This window comes from Microcaecilia unicolor, chromosome 2, assembly GCF_901765095.1.
Source record: "Microcaecilia unicolor chromosome 2, aMicUni1.1, whole genome shotgun sequence".
Classification (NCBI taxonomy): Eukaryota; Metazoa; Chordata; class Amphibia; order Gymnophiona; family Siphonopidae; genus Microcaecilia; species Microcaecilia unicolor.
The window spans coordinates 491,173,708-491,194,491 of record NC_044032.1 but is presented as its reverse complement, the minus strand read 5'-3'; the positions used below and the strand labels follow the sequence as shown (position 1 = coordinate 491,194,491).

Sequence of the window (20,784 nt, the reverse complement as noted above, 5' to 3'; positions counted from 1 at the left end):
AACATGTGTACAGTATCTCCAAAGTGTGCTTTTGCAGATGCTAGCATCGCATCATGTTGCATTTCTTCAGCAGTGGTTTCTTTCTTGCACCCCTCCCCCCCATTTAGGCCTTGTGTTATCTTGAAATTGTTCAATAGCTGTTTTCACCAGTGTAAACCAGAAATCTGTGTAGTTCTTTACAGTGGCCGCCTTCAGCAGTTTCCTTAAGCCGTGGCTGCTGACTTTGGAGATGGCTGAGGCATTATCTTGCTGGTGCCAAGCTACTTCCACTTTAATGTGATGCACTTGGTACTGCCCCAAGGAACATTCAAACATGAAATTTTTCTTACAGCCTTTCCCCAGTGTTTAGACCTTTGGCTCAGGTTCAAATCATACAGCATAAACAGCTTGATTCTTCAGCCAGGAGTATTTTAATCACTTCTACTACCTAATTGGACGTAGCTGGACTCAGCTTATTAGGAGCCTTGTTAAGGCTGTTTTTGGAAATATGGCTAATTTGGGTTTGGTACAATAAAGGATGTGAAGATTTACACAAACAAGACTTTTTTCCTTTTTGAATATTTCTATAAATTATTTTTATTAAAGTTTTCTTTATTAGTGATGCACAGAAAAAACAAGAGTACAAAGCACATAGCAAATACCCCCAAACAAAGTGAAGCAAAGTCCCACCAACAAAAAATAGCAACATCTCTCTATATAAAAGGCAACCCCAACGTTCTAATGAAGCCTCCACGGAAGTTGAGGCGCCCGAGATATCCGGTGTGCCCCTGAGTGTCTGCACCGCCCTCGCGTCAAAACATGATGATGTCGAGGGCGGAGCAATGACACTTGAGGGCCAAAACGGAAACGGCACAGACACGGAGGCGCAGCCAAAAAAAAACCCTCCCCACACAGAGCGAACCACGAGCAACGTCCGACGGTCACACGGAGACAGGCAAGCAGCTCGGAGGGACGGAGGGAGGGGGCCCCTACAATTATAGAACCTTGCTAGCGCCCGTTTCATTGTGCTGAGAAACGGGCCTTTTTTCCTAGTAAAAAAATATTACTTCCCCCCACCCCACACATACACACACACACACACACACACCCCCCCTGCTTAAACAGGCCAGAAAACGGTGCCAGAAACCAATGCAGAGCTCAGACAAAGCTAGCAAGAGCAAACTAAAGGGCCCTCCATCGCCAGTGGCCAAAGCAGCAACAGGTGTGCAGAAAGGAGCCCATAATGTGCTTTTTGAGTGCTGTCAATTTAGACATAAGAAATATATAGTTTATTGTCACACACTGAGGCGTATTTTCAAAGCATTTAGACTTACAAAGTTCCATAGGCTACTATGAAACTTTGTAAGTCTAAATACTTTGAAAATGAGGCCCCTGTCTACCTGAAGGCATGGGCCGAGTGTCCAAATCTCTACACTGTCTACCCGAAGGCGTAGATTGAGTATCCAGGTCTCTACACCGTCCACCTGAAGGTGTGGACCGAGTATCCAAATTTCCAGCAACCCAGTAATGCAGAGTAAAGGTTGATCCACTACTCCTAGACCAAAAATTCAAAACAAGATCTCAAACAAAGTAAGAGTCTCAGAAAAGGTCCATCCAGGAGTAGCCTTCTGGAGCCTACCACCAGTAATCCACCAATGAGTAGTCCTCTGGAATGCGTCAGCAAGTAATCCACCAACATGGAGTCCTCCTGGAATCCATCAGCAAGTAATCCACCAATGAGTAGTCCTCTATTCTCTCCAGGCAAGAGAGAGAATGAACTCCAATTCTGCCACCCGGCTGACCACAAGATTCTATCTCTGTCCCTCCTTTGAGGTTAGGGTGAGTTTCTAATTTCTCCAACAATCTCCAGTCCATCCACCTATGCTGGGAGTTCTTTAACAGTGTTATGAGAGCAGCAGCATTAAACTTTGTTTCATCTATATATACATAATGAGAGCAGTTTTCGGAAGCTATTTATATAAGGAGCTATTTAGAGTTTTTGTCGCCTTCAGGATCTATTGTTTGTTTTGATTCTGCTATTCTTTGCCTCTGCCACCTTAGGTGACCATGTAGTCTGCTGCTGTTTGTCTACCATGATAGTGCCTGAATGATGATGATCCTTTGAATATTTTTTTATCATATTGTTACAGAAATTGTTTGGTTTCCTGTTGGAGTACAGTGGAGAGCTGGCAACCAGGGATCCACCAGAGCTCAAAATGGTTGACAAATTGGTCCTGTAAGTAAAAGGTTGATGGAGAAAAGAACCTCATTTTTAACAGGGAAGCAAGGAAACTGATACAGGATTGTCGGTCTAATTTTTAAGAGACAGAAGAATCCCTCCGTGTTACTGTTGGGTATGTCTTTATGCCTGAAGTGGTTCAAGAATATCTGAAGGCAGATAGTGCTTAATACGTCAGTAGCAACCTTATACTGGGTATCCTGAATGCATCATTATGGTCTTTTTTTTTACTGTACTATGTTAGTATGTGTGTGTGTTTTATCTTTTAATTGAATCTTTATTTGGTTTTCAAAAGAGAAACATAAACATGGTAACACTGCCAAGGTACCATACCATAACTTGACAGTATTTGTGAGCTCTGAGCCTTTTCTTAAGTCACAGCACTGGAGGTTGAGAACTGGCATCCTGCCTCTTTTCCCTGTTGACCTGTGACATTTTCTTACTATAGTGGTGCTGGGGATGGGGGGGGGGGGAGTGAGGGGCAGATGCTGTGTCTAAAAAAAAAAAACCTAGCAAATCTCATGTGCTGGGAGAATAGATAGTGTATGTGAGAGTATATGCGCCACCCCTCTACACTAAATCTCAGAGTGACCATAACTGGGAAGTTCTCAGGTATGTTCCTGGAGCTTGTATGCTTCAACTTTTGAATGCCAGTAAGCTCCCAAACAGAGCCATGTGCTTTGGAGCTGCCTGCTGTTATTGCTGCTGTCAGAGGGGCTTGGGCCCCCTCTGTCCTGAAGCAGAGCCCTTTAAAGATGAACTAAGGGAGTGCTTGGTTGACCTCAGTACCACTGCTGTTAAGGGAATTTGCAGCTGGTGAGTATTAAAGATCATTTTGGGTGAGGAGAAGGGGATTTTAGGTAGGAAGGAGATATAATGCAACATGGGCAAGAAAAATCTTTGGTAGTGGGAGAAAGAGTTCCTGTCCCGAGGAATTACAATTTGAGATGCTTAATAGATGGAGGGAACAGAGGGGAAAAGACTAAACTATCATTTTTATAGTGCTACTAAATATATCTGGAGCCTTACAATGGTGGAGCATTCAGGTATGATAAGTCCCTATGTGAAGAGGTTAGTCTTAAGAAGCTGAGCAAGCATGAGGGGAGAGAGAAGTTGGCAGATGGCAACAAATCAGGGATGGGAGAAGGGGTGTGATACAGCTACAGACTTAAGGTTTGGAGAGGGGGTAAAAGAGCGAGAGAGACATTACAACCTGGGAGAAAGTTAGAAGACTACAGACTATACAGTGGTGGAAATAAGTATTTGATCCCTTGCTGATTTTGTAAGTTTGCCCACTGACAAAGACATGAGCAGCCCATAATTGAAGGGTAGGTTATTGGTAATAGTGAGAGATAGCACATCACAAATTAAATCCGGAAAATCACATTGTGGAAAGTATATGAATTTATTTGCATTCTGCAGAGGGAAATAAGTATTTAATCCCTCTGGCAAACAAGACCTAATACTTGGTGGCAAAACCCTTGTTGGCAAGCACAGCGGTCAGACGTCTTATGTAGTTGATGATGAGGTTTGCATACATGTCAGGAGGAATTTTGGTCCACTCCTCTTTGCAGATCATCTCTAAATCATTAAGAGTTCTGGGCTGTCGCTTGGCAACTCGCAGCTTCAGCTCCCTCCATAAGTTTTCAATGGGATTAAGGTCTGGTGACTGGCTAGGCCACTCCATGACCCTAATGTGCTTCTTCCTGAGCCACTCCTTTGTTGCCTTGGCTGTATGTTTTGGGTCATTGTCGTGCTGGAAGACCCAGCCACGACCCATTTTTAAGGCCCTGGCGGAGGGAAGGAGGTTGTCACTCAGAATTGTACGGTACATGGCCCCATCCATTCTCCCATTGATGCGGTGAAGTAGTCCTGTGCCCTTAGCAGAGAAACACCCCCAAAACATAACATTTCCACCTCCATGCTTGACAGTGGGGACGGTGTTCTTTGGGTCATAGGCAGCATTTCTCTTCCTCCAAACACGGCGAGTTGAGTTCATGCCAAAGAGCTCAATTTTTGTCTCATCTGACCACAGCACCTTCTCCCAATCACTCTCGGCATCATCCAGGTGTTCACTGGCAAACTTCAGACGGGCCGTCACATGTGCCTTCCGGAGCAGGGGGACCTTGCGGGCACTGCAGGATTGCAATCCGTTATGTCGTAATGTGTTACCAATGGTTTTCGTGGTGACAGTGGTCCCAGCTGCCTTGAGATCATTGACAAGTTCCCCCCTTGTAGTTGTAGACTGATTTCTAACCTTCCTCATGATCAAGGATACCCCACGAGGTGAGATTTTGCGTGGAGCCCCAGATCTTTGTCGATTGACAGTCATTTTGTACTTCTTCCATTTTCTTACTATGGCACCAACAGTTGTCTCCTTCTCGCCCAGCGTCTTACTGATGGTTTTGTAGCCCATTCCAGCCTTGTGCAGGTGTATGATCTTGTCCCTGACATCCTTAGACAGCTCCTTGCTCTTGGCCATTTTGTAGAGGTTAGAGTCTGACTGATTCACTGAGTCTGTTGACAGGTGTCTTTCATACAGGTGACCATTGCCGACAGCTGTCTGTCATGCAGGTAACGAGTTGATTTGGAGCATCTACCTGGTCTGTAGGGGCCAGATCTCTTACTGGTTTTCCGGATTTAATTTGTGATGTGCTATCTCTCACTGTTACCAATAACCTACCCTTCAATTATGGGCTGCTCATGTCTTTGTCAGTGGGCAAACTTACAAAATCAGCAAGGGATCAAATACTTATTTCCACCACTGTAGTTGGTTGAAGATATATGTCAGCTGTAGAGAGGTAGGGAGAGTGTGACAGCTACCAGGGTTGTAGATGGTGAAAATTTTCTAGACTTAATCATGCCATAAAATAGCCCAATTTTAACACCAAAAAAATGAGCATCACAAATTACTTAACCATCATAGTGATAAATCAACTTCTTTGTTATGCTGTATTGTCTTTAGATATTATAAAGACTTGATATAACATTTTTTTTTTTTTTTATGTTTTTCAGTAGAATTTGCTGAACTAAAATTGGCTGCACAGTGCACACACAACAGTACATTAGCAAGAATGCATGATAACAAGCTAAGTTCACACAAACAGTGATTTTCTATATATGTTTTCTACTAGGACTTGTATGTAAATGGGTCTTGTAGGAAACTTGAATGAAGAAATTTCTTATGGCCAATTTAACAAAATTCCTCTAAAGGCAATGTAACTGAGCTGTCCCTAAGACAAAACGTAGTAACTACCTGCTAACAAGTGTGTGGGAAATCAGGAAAATGCTTCTTTAAAGCAGCCTTCATTTTTCACACTTACCTTGGGTCTAGTCAGTTGTTATCACTGTAAGTAAATCAGTTTTTGAGAACAGCTGGATTATAGGCTGAATCCTATCTTGTATTAAAGAATAATTTAGAATAAAAGCATATACTTGATTATGCCACAGAAACCCCAGCCCCTAAGCATATACCTATCACCTGCCAAAACCCAGCACATGCAAATCACTTTAATTTCTGTGTCTGTACAATGCTTAGTTATTTTTCCAGTAATAATAAATAAGTATATCTACGTGGTTTTGGCTGAGAACAGCTTGCACAACTACCTTTTTTCACATACCCAGGTAGACCTTTATAATGTATGGAATAAATTACGACAAACTGAAAATAGAAATATGTAGACAAAAATTAAATTGAAGCCAAGACTGCATACAGTGCAACACTGGAGAAACAAACAGTGAAAAGTGCCCCCTGTATTATGCAAAATATAAAGATAGTACATATAATTAGTAAATAAAACACAAACAGAAAATAAGGTAATATAGCTTTTTATTTGACTAACTTTATACTTTTTTTGACTATCTTTTGAAGTCCAAAATATCCTTTCTTAGGCCAGGACAGTATAGCATAGGAACTGTCTCGACCTGACAGAAGTGGTTTTGGCTTCCAAAAGCTAGAAAACTAGTCAAAAACTGTATTTAGTACAATAAAGAGGTATCAACTTATATTCCATTTTATTTTTCATCAGCCTTTAAAGTGGACTTAACATAGCTGCTTCATTCAACCTCCCCCCCTTTACAAAGCCACACAGCAATGCTGACACAGCCCATTCACTTTGAATGTGTTTGGTGGGGTGGGGGAGTATGAAGGGGGAGAAAAATTCTGTGCACCCTATGGCTTCCTACACCCTCACCTTACTGCTGTGCTTCAGCCTCCCTAAACAGTTACACATGCTAATACATCTCCTCACCCATCCTAAAAATGCACTTCCAAATCCCATATTTCTATGATTTTCAACATAAAAGCTTAGTGCACCTCATGAAAGACCTTTTCTGCATCTTAAGTACATAAGTATTGCCACACTGGGACAGACCATAGGTCCATCAAGCCCAGCATCCTGTTTCCAACAGTGGCCAATCCAGGTCACAAATACTACTAGCAAGATCCCGAAAAAGTTAAATACATTTTATGCTGCTTATCCCAGAAATAAACAGTGGATTTTCCAAATGTACAGTAAACCTAGGTCCCTAACAAAGTTGTTGTCCCTGTTCCTTTCAGCCTTCCTCCCATCTTCTTCCCCCATGGAATCTAACTTGGAGAGGGGGTTTAAAGTAATGTTGAAATCTCATCCAACCACTAGCTTGCTGCTATCCTAGCGCGTATCTTTAAAGAACAAACCCTGCAGGCCTTTGCCCGATTTTATAGGGAGCTATATGCGAAACCCCAGGGAACAGGCTTATCAGAGTCCATGTTCTTGGACAATATGGACCTACCCATGCTTAGTCAATGAGATAGGGACAAATTGAATCAACCAATCCAGGTGGATGAAGTGCGTTTAGACATAACGCAAAGGAAACTGCTTAAGGCGCCGGGCCCGGATGGCCTGCGCATAGAATTTTATAAAATATTAGGAGAAAGCATCACGCCGACCCTAACCAATTACTTCAATAGAATAGTGGACAAAGAACAACTACCGGGCGGCTTGCCTTGGCACAGATAGTGGTGATACCAAAACCAGGAAGGGACCCACTGCGGCCGGAGTCATATCGCCCAATCTCGCTTCTAAATGTTGACACCAAGTTATTGGCAAAATAATGGTTAATCGAATGAAGAAAGTGTTACCCAAGCTAATACATGAGGCACAAGTTGGATTCGTAGAGGGCAGAGCAATAGCCAAAAACCTAAGGAAAATCATAGGGGCCTTAGAGATGAGAAGGCGAAAAAAATATTCCATCCCTGCTTATAAGTTTTGACGCAGAGAAAGCATTCGATAAAGTGCACTGGGCATTCATGTTCGCAATATTAGCAAAATACGGGTTTGAGGCTGTGTTGCGAGGTGGGCGGTTTTCTGCGACCCGCCGCGGGAAATTTTTGCCCGCGGCGGGTCGCGGTTTTTTGGGCTTCATTTTTTTCTTTTCCGCGGTTTTTCGGGCGGTTTTTTCATCCGCGGGGGCGGGGTTAGTGACGTTTTGGGCGGGGTTAGTGACGTTTTGGGCGGGGCCGATGACGTGGGAGGCGGGGCCGGTGATGGGGAGGCGGGGCCGGTGATGGCGGGGGCGGGGTTGATGACGCGGGGGTGGGGGTGTCAGGGGCGGGGTTTGAATTTGGGCGGGTTTTGGGCTGTTTTTACGCTAGATTGGGTGGGAAAAAAATTTTCCACCTGGCAACACTGGTTTGAGGGAAGATTTCTGTTGGTGATCTGGGTGCTATATCATAATCTAAAAATCGAGGGTGCGGGTTAATGGGATGGAATCGGGGGAATTCCCAATATAGCGGGCAACCCGTCAAGGGTGTCCACTGTCCCCATTGCTGTATGTATTGTCCCTAAACCCACTGATCCGAGACATACTAGATAGCCCAACGATACAGGGGGTGAAGATGGGTCACCTGGAATTCAAAATAGCTGCTTTTGCAGATGATCTCTTAGTGCTAATAACAGAACCACAGACATCATTTGGGGTGTTAATGGAAACCATGAAGGAATATGGAGACTATGCAGGATTCTGCCTGAACTTGACTAAATCAGAGGTATTAGCCTCCTCCGAGGAGGTTAAAAAGCTGTGGGACCAGGATTTCCCGTTGAGTTGGGCGGAAGGATCTTTTAAATATCTAGGGATTAGATTGACTATGGATTTAGAGAAAATATACAACCTAAATGTAACCACCATGTTGACAGTGATGAGAAGCCAGTTCAGGGAGGCAGAGAAGAAGTAAGACACATAGGGGGAGGGGACGGAAGGTGGGGGATTGAGGGGGGGAGGGCGGGATTTGGGAAGGGGGAAGGGATCTGATACTACAGGGTGGGTGGACGGTGGTATACGGTTACTTGTTCGTTGTTTATTAAGCTATTAAAGAATACCAACCTGATATGAGAGGGTGGGAGGGGGATAAAAATGTTAAAAGTTTGATGACAGACAGTAGCAATTGGACTTTGTGGAGATCTGTTAAATTTTGGATAATTGTATCTTTAAAATGTGGAATATGTTTGTTTTTCCTTTTTATCTAACATGTCTTCAATAAAAAATGTTGAATCATAAAAAAAAAAAAAGAACAAACCCTGCTGGCCATCGGGGACATATAAATTAACAATAACGAGTCCTGTTCCAGAATGCAGAGATATGGAAACATGTCAGAAAGTGGAACCTGGATTCTGTGAATAAGCAGTGTTTTGGGAGTACATTAAGACAGTGATTTCTAAAGTGAAGAGTTTATTGATCTGAATGGTGGCTGTGTTCAACATTTGTTAAGATTGTTACTAGAACGGTGGACTGATGATGAAACCATATTGAAAGGTGTTTGTAGTTCGAGCTTTTTGGTTGGAAATTCATTTTTCCAGAGAAATTGCTGATTTTAATTGGAACTTAACATAGTGATTGGACATTGTATTGTTCTGTTGAATATGTGATTCTTCACTTCCACATTTAATATACATACTTTAATATTACCTTCTGCACTTGTATCCCTTCTCACAGCATGTATACCTATTCCAGCATAGAACCATTTAGTCAAACACTTGCCCACCATTCTCCCTCTCCCCCTCCTCCCTCTCCCCTTCCTCCCTCTCCCCCTCCTCTTTTATAGCAGGCACTCCCTATGTGGAAAGCAAGTCCCTCCTATCTGCTTCCCCACTGTCAATCAACTGCATCTTAAAGCTGCAGAGTCTAAAGCCTTTTCCATATCATCATGCTGATCAATCCATAGACTGGTGGGTTGTGTCCATCTACCAGCAGGTGGAGATAGAGAGCAATCCTTTTGCCTCCCTATATGTGGTCATGTGCTGCCGGAAACTCCTCAGTATGTTCTCTATCTCAGCAGGTGGTGGTCACACACAGCAGCAGCTCTGGCTAGGTCTCCAAGCCTAATTCTTAGGTTTTGTTGAGTACCTGGGGTTGAGGGCTCTTCTTGAGCAAGTGCAAACCTGGTGGTGCCAGGTCCCTCCTTTTCTCCCCCCTCCCGCTGGCTCCTTTAAAAAAAAAAAAATTTGAACGTCTTTTAAGGGCGTTTATTTCAACGTTTATATCAACGTTTATTGCAGCTGCTCACTGGGACACCAGTTCGTTACAGCTCGGAGCGAGAAGCAGGTAATTTTTACCTTTTATAGCGGGCAGGGGGTTCCCCGTTCAGTCTCCACGTGGCTTATGGTGTCCGATTCGCTCCCCGGACCGCCTGTGTGCGTCTAGCGGGGATGCGGGGGGGTTCAAAGCCTGACTCGCCTTTTTTTGGGCATCAGTTTGGAGTCCGGTCAGTGTCCCGGTACTTCCTCCAGTGCAGCGGTTTTTCCCGCCATAAGCGCCCATCCCCCACTGCTCGCCCCCCCATTTTGACCGGCCACTCTGCTCGGACGGCTTCTTCTTGGGCCGCCCTCGAGGTGGAAGACGTTAATGCTATGGTCGCCCTTGATTCGGGCGGTGAAAGTTAAGCGCCGTTCTTCCCGCACGGCTCCTTCTCGGAGTTTTGCGCCGGACACCATTTTGGATGCGCAGCATGTTTCTCCCCCGCTCTTACGAGCGCCGGTTGAGGGTGCGGCTAGGGCCGTGGCCCAGGCAGCAGAAGTGCACAGTCTAGGGGGTTTCTCCCCTGAGTTCATTTTGCTGCTGCATCAGACTTTTCTTATGATAAACGCTGCCCCGGCTCCCCCCTCTGATCAAGGGGTTGAGGCCTCTGGAAGCAAACGCCCTCAGGTGGACTTCCAGGCCCTAGAGGACTCTGTCTCCTCTGATGTAGATGAGGGCAGCGTATCTGAGTTCTCCCAACGGTCCTTTGGAGATTCCTTGGCGGAGACGGATTCCCGCTCGGATGGAGCGGATGACCCCTCTGCAGCACGGATCTTTCGCTCAGAGGATTTGCCCAACCTGTTAGTGCAGGCCATGAGCATTTTGTAGATTTCCTCTCCGGAGGACGTCTCTCCCTCAGCCTCTGTTGGCTCTGCCATTATGCTGGGGTCGAAGCACCCGCCTAGAACCTTCCACTTGCATGAAGCCATGCACACCTTGATTTCGGCTCAATGGGATTTCCCAGAAGCGAGCCTTAAAGTGGCTAGGGCTATGTCCCGCCTCTATCCTCTGCCTGAAGGTGAACGGGAGGCCTTTCTTGGGCCTACCGTGGATTCTTTAATCACTGCGGTGACTAAGAAAACGGCGTTGCCGGTGGAAGGTGGCACGGCCCTAAAGGACGCCCAAGACAGGAGATTGGAGGCGGCTTTAAAGTCGTCCTTCGAGGCGGCTGCTTTAAGTTTGCAGGCCTCAATTTGCGGCTCCTATGTGGCCAGGGCATGCCTGACACTTGTGCAGCGGGCTTCCCCCTTGGATCCTTCCTTGAGGGCTGATCGGCCAGCCCTGGAATCGGGCTTGGCCTACTTGGCAGGCTTGCTGTATGATGTCTTGAGAGCCTCGGCTAAAGGTATGGCTCAGACAGTCTCTGCACGGTGGTGGCTTTGGCTGAAGCATTGGTCTGCTGACCACGCCTCTAAGTCTCGCCTGGCTAAGTTGCCTTTTAAAGGCAAGCTGCTCTTTGGGGTCGAGCTGGACAAGATTGTGACCGATCTCGGCACGTCTAAGGGTACGAGGTTACCGGAGGTCAGTCCTCGGGCCAGTGGTGCCCGCCCCGGTTCCTCCAAAGGACGGTTTCAGGAAGCCTGTCGGTATCGCCCGGGCAAGTTGGGCTCCTCTGCCCCCTTTTCCTTTATAAGGAACTTCTCCCCCAAGCAGCATTCCTTTCGCAGAGACCGCCGTCCCGGAGGTGCCTCCTCCGGTCCTCCCCCAGGGTCTCGTACCCAATGATGGGGCGCTGGTCCATGGCCCAGAGCAGATTGGAGGACGCCTATCCTCGTTTCTGGGCGAGTGGACAAGGGTAACTTCAGACGCTTGGGTGCTGGAAGTCATCAGAAACGGCTACAAGCTAGAGTTCTGCCGACCCTTAAGAGACAGGTTTGTGCACTCTCCCTGCAAGTCTCCGGTCAAGGCTGTGGCAGTGCAGCAGACTTTGGACAATCTGATCCGCCTGGGTGCGGTCGTTCCGGTGCCAGAAGATCAGCTTGGTAAGGGACATTACTCCATTTACTTTGTGGTACCAAAGAAAGGAGGTTCTGTCCGGCCTATCCTCGACCTCAAAGGGGTCAGTCGGGCCTTGAAAGTTCGGCACTTCCGGATGGAGACTCTCCGCTCTGTTATAGCGGCAGTGCAGGCAGGGGAGTTCCTGGCATCCTTGGACATCAAGGAAGCTTACTGGCATATTTCCGTCTGGCCTCCTCATCAACGCTTTCTGCGTTTTGCAGTTCAGATACCTCCCGTTCGGGTTGGTTACTGCTCCGCGGACCTTCTCCAAAGTAATGGTGGTCATCGCGGCCTTCCTACGCAAGAAAGCAGTACAAGTCCATCCTTATCTGGAGGACTGGTTGATCCGAGCCCCCTCTTATGCAGAGTGCGGCAGAGCTTCTGACCGGGTGATTGCTCTTTTGAGCTCCCTGGGGTGGATCATCAACTGGGAGAAAAGCCAGCTGCGCCCGACTCAGTCCCTGGAGTATCTGGGAGTTCGATTTGACTCCCAAGTGGGCAGAGTGTTCCTGCCAGACAATCGGTTTGTCAAGCTTCAGGCTCAGGTGGACAAGTTCCTAGCAGCCTCTCCTCTTCGGGCTTGGGACTATGTGCAGCTGTTGGACTCTATGACGGCCACGATGGAAGTAGTGCCCTGGACCAGGGCCTATATGAGACCTATACAGCTCTCTCTGCTGCAGCGATGGACTCCAGCTTCGGAGGATTAAGCTGTGCGCCTTCCCTTGGATCCAGCGGTGCGCAAGGCGCTGAGCTGGTGGCTGAGGCCAGACAAGCTGTCCACAGGAATGCCTCTTATGACCCCGGAGTGGGTTGTCGTCACGGCGGACGCCTCTTTGTCAGGCTGGGGAGCCCACTGCTTGGGAAGGACAGCGCAGGGGCTCTGGTCCCCTGCAGAGGCAAAGTGGTCTATCAACCTCCTGGAACTCAGAGCCATTCGGTTGGCGCCTTTGGAGTTTCTCCCAGTCCTGGCGCTGAAGCCAGTACGGGTCCTGTCGGACAATGCCACGGCTGTGGCCTATGTCAATCGCCAGGGAGGTACCAGGAGCGCCCCTCTAGCCAAGGAGGCCATGAAGCTATGCCTGTGGGCGGAAGCAAACCTGGAACAGCTGTCGGCGGCCCACATTGCGGGAGTCATGAATACTGCTCAGGCGTTCTTGGACATCACGAAGCACTGGGGCCAGCCGAGCCTAGATCTGATGGCATCATCAGCCAAGTGCCGCGCTTTTTCAGCAGAGGATGGGACCCTCGATCTCTGGGAGTAGATGCTCTTCTCCAACAGTGGCCGACACAGGAGCTTCTCTATGTGTTCCCGCCTTGGCCCATGTTGGGCAGGGTGCTAGGGCGGGTGGCAAAGCATCCGGGCCGGATAATCCTGGTGAGTCCGGATTGGCCCAGACGTCCCTGGTATGCGGACTTGATCAGGCTCTCAGTGGACGGCCCTCTGCGGCTGCCAGCGGAGCGGGGCCTGTTGCATCAGGGTCCCGTGGTGATGGAGGATCCCTCCCCCTTTGGTCTTTTGGCCTGGCTATTGAGCGGCAGCGTCTGAGGAAGAAGGGCTTCTCAGACAAGGTCATCGCCACTATGCTGAGAGCGAGGAAGCGCTCTACTTCTACTGCTTACGCCAGGGTTTGGCGTACCTTTGCACTGCTCCAATTTCTTCAGTGTTGGCGTTCCTGCAAGAAGGTCTGGAAAAAGGACTGTCGCTCAGTTCCCTTAAGGTCCAGGTAGCGGCTCTTGCTTGCTTCAGGGGTCACCTGAAGGGTGCTTCCCTGGCCTCACAGCCAGATGTGGTGCGTTTTCTCAAGGGAGTTAATCACCTGCGCCCTCCTCTGCACTCAGTGGTACCTGCGTGGAATCTCAATCTGGTGCTAAGAGCCTTGCAGAAGTCGCCTTGTGAACCCTTGTCGAGGGCATCTCTGAAAGACCTGACGTTGAAAGCAGTCTTTTTGGTGGCTATCACTTCAGCCAGAACAGTTTCCGAGCTCCAGGCGCTATCATGTCGAGAGCCCTTTCTGCAGTTCACTGAGGCAGGAGTGTCTATTCGCACAGTGCCTTCCTTCCTGCCCAAGATTGTTTCTCGCTTCCATGTGAATCAGCAGCTCTGTCTCCCTTCCTTTCGTAGGGAGGACTACCCAGAGGAATACTCTGCTCTCAAATATCTGGATGTGAGACGAGTCGTCATCAGATACTTGGAAGTGACCAATGATTTCTGGAAATCGGATCATCTGTTTGTGCTGTTCGCAGGTCCTCGTAAAGGTCTGCAGGCTGCCAAGCCTACAGTGGCACGATGGGTCAAGGAAACCATTGCAGCGGCTTATGTGGCCACGGGGAAGGTGCCGCCTATCCAGCTGAAGGCTCACTCCACTAGAGCACAGGCGGCCTCGATGGCAGAGGCCGGGTCCGTCTCCTTGGAAGAGATTTGTAGGGCGGCAACTTGGGCATCAGGTCATACCTTCTCCAGACATTACTGCTTGACTGTGGCTGCTCGGGCGGAGGCCCGGTTTGGAGCTTCAGTGTTGCGGTCAGGGATTTCTATGTCCCGCCCTGGGTGAGTACTGCTTCGGTACATCCCACCAGTCTATGGATTGATCAGCATGATGATATGGAAGGTAAAATTATGTATCATACCTGATAATTTTCTTTCCATTAATCATAGCTGATCAATCCATAGCCCCTCCCAGATATCTGTACTGTTTATATTCTGGTTGCATTTCAGGTTCAAGTTTAGTCTTCAGTTCCTGTTCAGGAGGACTTCGTGTTCAAGTTTTTTCAATTGGATTCTTCAGGAGTTGAGATGATTTTGTGTTACAGTGAGCTGCTGCATTCCTCTCTCCTCCGTTTTACGGGGCTGGATTGAGACATAAATTCTGCCGGCGCTCCCTCCCGCTTTGTGCGGCTGTAGGGCAGCTTTGTACCCCTCCCGCTTCGGCAGTGTTAGGGTCAGCCAGCTCCTCCCGCGGTTGCGGTTGCAGGATAAGCCAGATCCCCCCACATCGGCGGGTGTGGTGTCCCTCCCCCGCTCCGCGGGGATGAGCTGGGTTGATTCCCCTCCCCCGTTTCGGCGGTGGTGAGCTGGGCAGAGTGTCCCTTTGTGGGTGTAATTCTCTAAGTGCTGAGTCCTGCGGATGGAGCTTTGATATCGACATACTGAGGAGTTTCCGGCAGCACATGACCACATATAGGGAGGCAAAAGGATTGCTCTCTATCTCCACCTGCTGGTAGATGGACACAACCCACCAGTCTATGGATTGATCAGCTATGATTAATGGAAAGAAAATTATCAGGTATGATACATAATTTTACCTTAGAATCTATGGCCCTTCTTTGTTACTCCCTCTGCCTTCTCATGTTTATCCAGCCTTTATCAAACAACTTGCCATGTCTGGACTAATCCTCATCCCCCTCCAAGTCCTCTTATGAGATCTCATCTTCAGGAGTCATATGCATAGATACCAACCTATACCACTTTATATGTTTCCCAATGAGAGCACCTAGTGTGCTTGCTTCTGTTGTAATCCTTTCCCTTGTGACATCATGGAAACATGCCACTGTATCTCATGGCAGATGATTACACCTGGGCCCCAGGGCTCTGTGAGCTCTATCAGCGTTTGTCTAATTCTGTTCTCCTGCCTTTTTGAGAATAGCTATAGAAAACTTCTGCACCATGCTTCTGCAATCTACAAACTTTGCTGTTTTCGGTATACCTTGGATTCTTAATTTCTGGCACCACGACCTAATCTCTAGGTCTTCTAGCATGTTCTCTGTTTCTCCAAGATGTCTATCCATTGATCTAAGCTTTACTTTTTCAACCTCTATTGTCCTGGCCAGCTCCACCTTATCATTGCACATTTCTGAGATTTGGCTTATGATTTTTTTTTATTTTTTTTTGGATTTTTGCTCACACCTTTTTTCAGTAGTAGCTCAAGGTGAGTTACATTCAGGTACACTGGATATTTCTCTGTCCCAGGAAGGCTCACAATCTAAGTTTGTACCTGAGGTAATGGAGGGTTAATTGATTTGCCCAAGATCTCACAAGGAGCAGCAGTGGGAATTGAACCGGCCACCTCTGGATTGCAAGACCAGTGCTCTAACCACTAGGCCACTCCTCTACTTGTCTTATCAGATGTTTTATCTAAGGCTTTTTACATCCTGCTTCAGATCTTAAGTCATCTCTGATCTCTTTCTTGAAGTCTGTGTCACCCTCTGCTTCAGCCTGTATAGTCTCTGCTGCACTTTGTACTGATACTCCTGCAGCTTCCCAGGCCCTGGACTTTAGTATAGTGCACATAACCACTATATGCCATATTTACCTGTCTCTCTACGTCTGCCTCCTCCACTTACATATGCATATTCTTTGAGATTAGGTCCTTTTCTTGCCCGCCATGCTCAGAAGAGGCATGGGATGTGTTATACTTGCAAAAGTATGAATAAGCTTCTATTTTGGCTTCATATACCTCTAAAATAATGGGACTGTGTGTGTGGAACTCCTGACTCCTTATTAGGTGATGAAGTCATTTCCTCTCCTATATTAGTGTTTAATGCCTCGGTTCTAATTCTTTTTAATAAAACGTGATTTTGACTATCCAGTGTCCTTATGAGCCTTGGTTATGCAAGTTATGAGGAATTTATCTCTTTGAATTCAGTCTGTAACAGACAGGCATTCTGAAACACATAAGCAAAATCTCAAAACGAAATTTTTATTCAACATGAAATATCTATCAGGTCAGCCTACAGTCTGGCAAAGCACTATCTGATGATGGAGGCCTTCCAAACTCCCCAGGTGAATTTGCAGTTTAGAGATGCTTTTCAATTCTGTTTTCTCAAAGCTGTAATCCCCCTTGGTTGAATACTCTATTTGGAAAGTAATGTCCTTGACTTGAGTATGGCTAGGCACTTTGCAGTATACAAGAGCATATGATAATTTAACTACTAGTGGTCCGAGTTTCCTATTTGAAAGTTCTCTCAAGGTATTGTAAGTTATCTTAGATTCTTCTTTGACTCTGAATGCACAAGTCAGTGCCTTAATTCATAAGGTATTTTGGAGGCTGCACTAGTGAAGACGATTACTACATAAGTTTATTTGATCAATTTAAAATTATTGTACAATCCAATATACTTAACTGGATTATTGTAGCATCCTTTATGGGGGGGAGGGGTTAATGGTTTATGCGGTATTTACTATACCGCCTTTAGTGGGTACATCAAAGCAGATTCCAATCCAAAAACATATTAATGAAGCACAGAAAGAAACTCATAGCTAGACAGGACAGAGAAGGATAAAAAGGAAAGCGTAAAAGGTCATGGATTTGATATATTACCTTTCTGTGATATAACCAAATTGGTTTGCATACAGGGACATTCTTTGTCCTTAGTAGGCTCACATTTCAAAACAAACTAAAATGTCAATAAGGCAATAGGAGTTAAAACTGGGAGACAGATGTATTTGAAAGTTTTGAAGGTTAGGTGATCTTGCTGCATTGCCGAACCAGATCGTTTAATACCTAACCTAATCTGCTTGTTAACTGCAGAATATAAATTCTTGAATTAGTATGCCTCCAGCTCCAAACAATTAACCTTGATCTCAGGAATTTATAGTGTAATAAAGCCCTTGACCACTGAGATATCAGTGGAGGACTGTGGTTTTTTTAATGTTTATTCTCTTTTATTGGAAAATCATAATAGCAACAGAGACAAAGTCATCATATATTAAAGCAACCATAAATCAAACCTTTCTGCAAACAAAATCTCAATAGAAGCACAACTCTTCAGTATCGTCCTCGAATACATCCACAAGCCCCCCCCCCCCCCCCCAAGAAAGAAAACTCCCTTCCCTTATTATTGAATGCTCAAGAAAGGATTTGGATTCGCAGTCCACTGAACATATGGGTTCCAAGTCTTATGATATTTTGATAGCTGTCCTGTACGCAAAGCTGTCAATTTACACATCAGATGAATATAGTTCAACTTCTGTAAAATCACTCGAAGACCAGGGAGGCGAGGGCTCCTCCATGCTGCTGCCAGGACTAACTTACTGGCTACGAACACTTGTGAAGTGAGGTGATGGATGTGTTTCTTCACCCCTCGGGGTTTGAAGTGGAGAAGACAATAGTCCATTTTCCATTGATCGTTAACTTTCGTTACACTAAGAACAAACTTCAAAACCCTGGTCCAAACTGTCTGAGCATGGGGGTATGACCATGTAGAGAACATGCCCCCCTTCAACCCACATTGGTGCCAGCACAAAGCTGACCCCTGACGGAACATCTTAGCCAAACGTTGAGGGGTGTAGTACCAACAGTAAAGTATTTTACAACCATTTTCCACCAGGGCATTGGAGGTAGACACCTGGAGCAATGAGCAGAAAACCTGCTCCCACTGTGCACAGTATTAGGACACCCCCATGGCCGCCTCCCACTTTGACAGATAGTATACAATAGGTTTACGATATGCGAGGAGAGCCCTGTAAATCCTAGAAATCCCTCCCCCACCCTCCAACGCTTGCTCAAGACAGGTTTCAGACAAGCTTAGGTCTCCCCTCGCCCTACGAGTTATAAAATCTCGGAGTTGGTAGTATTGAAAGGTATTGGAGGGAGGGAGCCTATACTCCTCACATAGTTCTTCAAATGGAAGCAACACCCCTTCCTCCCAAACCTGTCCCAGCTCGCGGAGACCATGACTCTCCCAGGTACGATAGCAAGGGTCCAAAGATCCTGGGGCAAACTGTGGGGCAAAGTGGATAAACATATGTATAAAGTAAACTTGGCCTGGGAAGAACCTGTCTTGTATCTTATTCCAAGTGATGAGTGGCCACTGAAGTAATGGTGGTGCCCCCTTGAATAATCTGTTTAAGGAGACGACCAGGAAGCCAGGGTATCGCTTTCAGCGGATAAGGGTTCAGATAGGTCTGTTCAAATTTTTTTTCCATATCTTGCCAGCCTTCTGAAACCAGTACGCTAAAATTCGGAGGTGGGCCACTTGATGGTATAAGTGAATGGAGGGAACTCCCATTCCCCCCCCCCCCCCCCCCCCCCCCCCCCGTGTACGTAGTTGACACATCACACCTCTACGTACCCTGGGTGGTCTTTTTTTTTCCAAGTGAAGGAGAACACACTATGCTGTAAACCCCTCATGAAGGAATCTGACAAGGAAGTAGGTAGTGCCATAAACAAATATAACATTTTAGGAAGTAAGATCTTTAACGCAGCAATACGCCCCAGCCATGAGATTGTTAGGCTTTCCCATCGGTCCATTTCCTGAAACAGTTCACGGGTCTTGGCAGGAAAATCGGCTTTATAAAGATCATCTAAACCCCAGGGAATGTGTATCCCTAGGTATCGTATTTTCACAACTGTCAGGAATGGTGAGCCCTTGGACCAAAGCCGGAGCTTTGGCAGACAAATCACCTGGGCTGGCACAGGCAGGAATCAGAACAGACTGGACTAGGATAAAATAACAGACTCAACAAGGCAGGAATCAGAACAGACTGGACTAGGATAAAATAACAGACTCAACAAGGCAGGACAGAGGTAACTAAACACAATGGGCAACACAAGAACCGGATCCAGATGAGGCAAGGACAAGAAGGCAAAGGGCCAGAACTGGAACCCAGACAGAACAAGGCAAGACTCAGAACTGGATTAAAACTGGGACTGGGACCCAGAAATGCAAGACAAGGCAAAACACAGAAGTAGATTAAAACTGGGTCCAGAAAAGGGCAAGACAAGGCAAGGACTGGATCTAGACAGGACTAGACTGAAAGAGACAAGACAAAGCACAACTAGACAGGCAAGACAGGGTAGGAGCTAGGCAACAAGAATAACAGAAGCAAGACAATAAACAAGGCTGGAACAGGATTCGGGATTCTCAAACAGGCTTGGCTGGAACAGGATTCAGGATTCTTAAACAGGATTCAGGATTTTCGAACAGGCGTGGCTAGGATTCAGGATTCTCGAACAGGCTTGGCTGGAACGGGATTCTCAAACAGGCTTGGCTGGAACAGGATTCAGAATTCTTAAACAGGATTCAGGATTTTCGAACAGGCATGGCTAGAACAGGATTCAGGATTCTCGAACAGGCTTGGCTAGAACAGGATTCAGGATTCTCGAACAGGCTTGGCTGGAACAGGATTCAGGATTCTCGAACAGGCTTGGCTGGAACAGGATTCAGGATTCTCAAACAGGCTGGGCTGGAACAGGATTCAGCATTCTCAAACAGGATTCAGGATTCTTGAACAGTTTGGGCTGGAACAGGATTCTGGAACGGGCTCGGCTTGGCTGGAACAGGATTCTGGAACGGGCTCGGCTTGGCTGGAACAGGATTCTGGAACGGGCTTGGCTGGAACAGGTTTGGCTCAGCTGGAACAGGATACTGAACAGACTTGGCTTGGCTTGACTGGAACAGACTTGGCTTGGCTTGGAACTGAGACAGAACTAGCTCAGACATAGAGCAGGAGCAGAACCTGGCTCAAACCCACAACGGGAACAGAACTTGGCAGAAACAGATCTCAAGAGCCAGGAAGCAAACATAGCAGGCAAAGGATTAACCAGACTAAGGGAAGACAAGCAAACAAAGAAGCAATGTACTTACCAGCACCCACAGCTGGAAAGGGAAAGACCAGGCAGACTGAGAGGCAGCAGACACAGTGAGGTAATCAGGGCCGATGCTGGCTTCTACAGACTCTCAGAATAAACAGACCACACACAGGAAACAGAACAGGGAAAACTGAAACAGAGCTTGGCTAAACACAGAGATTGGCTTAAACACAGAGCTTAACTATAGCAAGAGTCAAAAGCAGGGCTAGACCAAAAAACAGGAGCCAAGGGTAGAGTTAAACAGACACAGACACCAAGGGCAGGATGTGGCTCTAGAGCCAGGCTTTCAGGATCAAGGTACAAAGGCAAACACACAGAAACAAAGCAAAGCATTGAAACACAAGACTCAAAGAAACACAGAGCAGACCTTCAGAAGCAAGATTATCAGGAACAAAGCCAAGCAGGGAAATGATCTAAACAGGT

The 20,784-nt window shown here is 46.7% G+C and overlaps 1 protein-coding gene across 1 annotated transcript in view; it reads left to right on the top strand.

Moving 5' to 3' along the window:
• Nucleotides 1–20,784, top strand: part of NOP14 (NOP14 nucleolar protein) — a 224,952-nt gene that overhangs the window by 87,356 nt on the left and 116,812 nt on the right. The window contains 1 exon segment of the mRNA XM_030191134.1: nt 2,130–2,215. Coding sequence (XP_030046994.1) covers nt 2,130–2,215 — 86 coding nt within the window.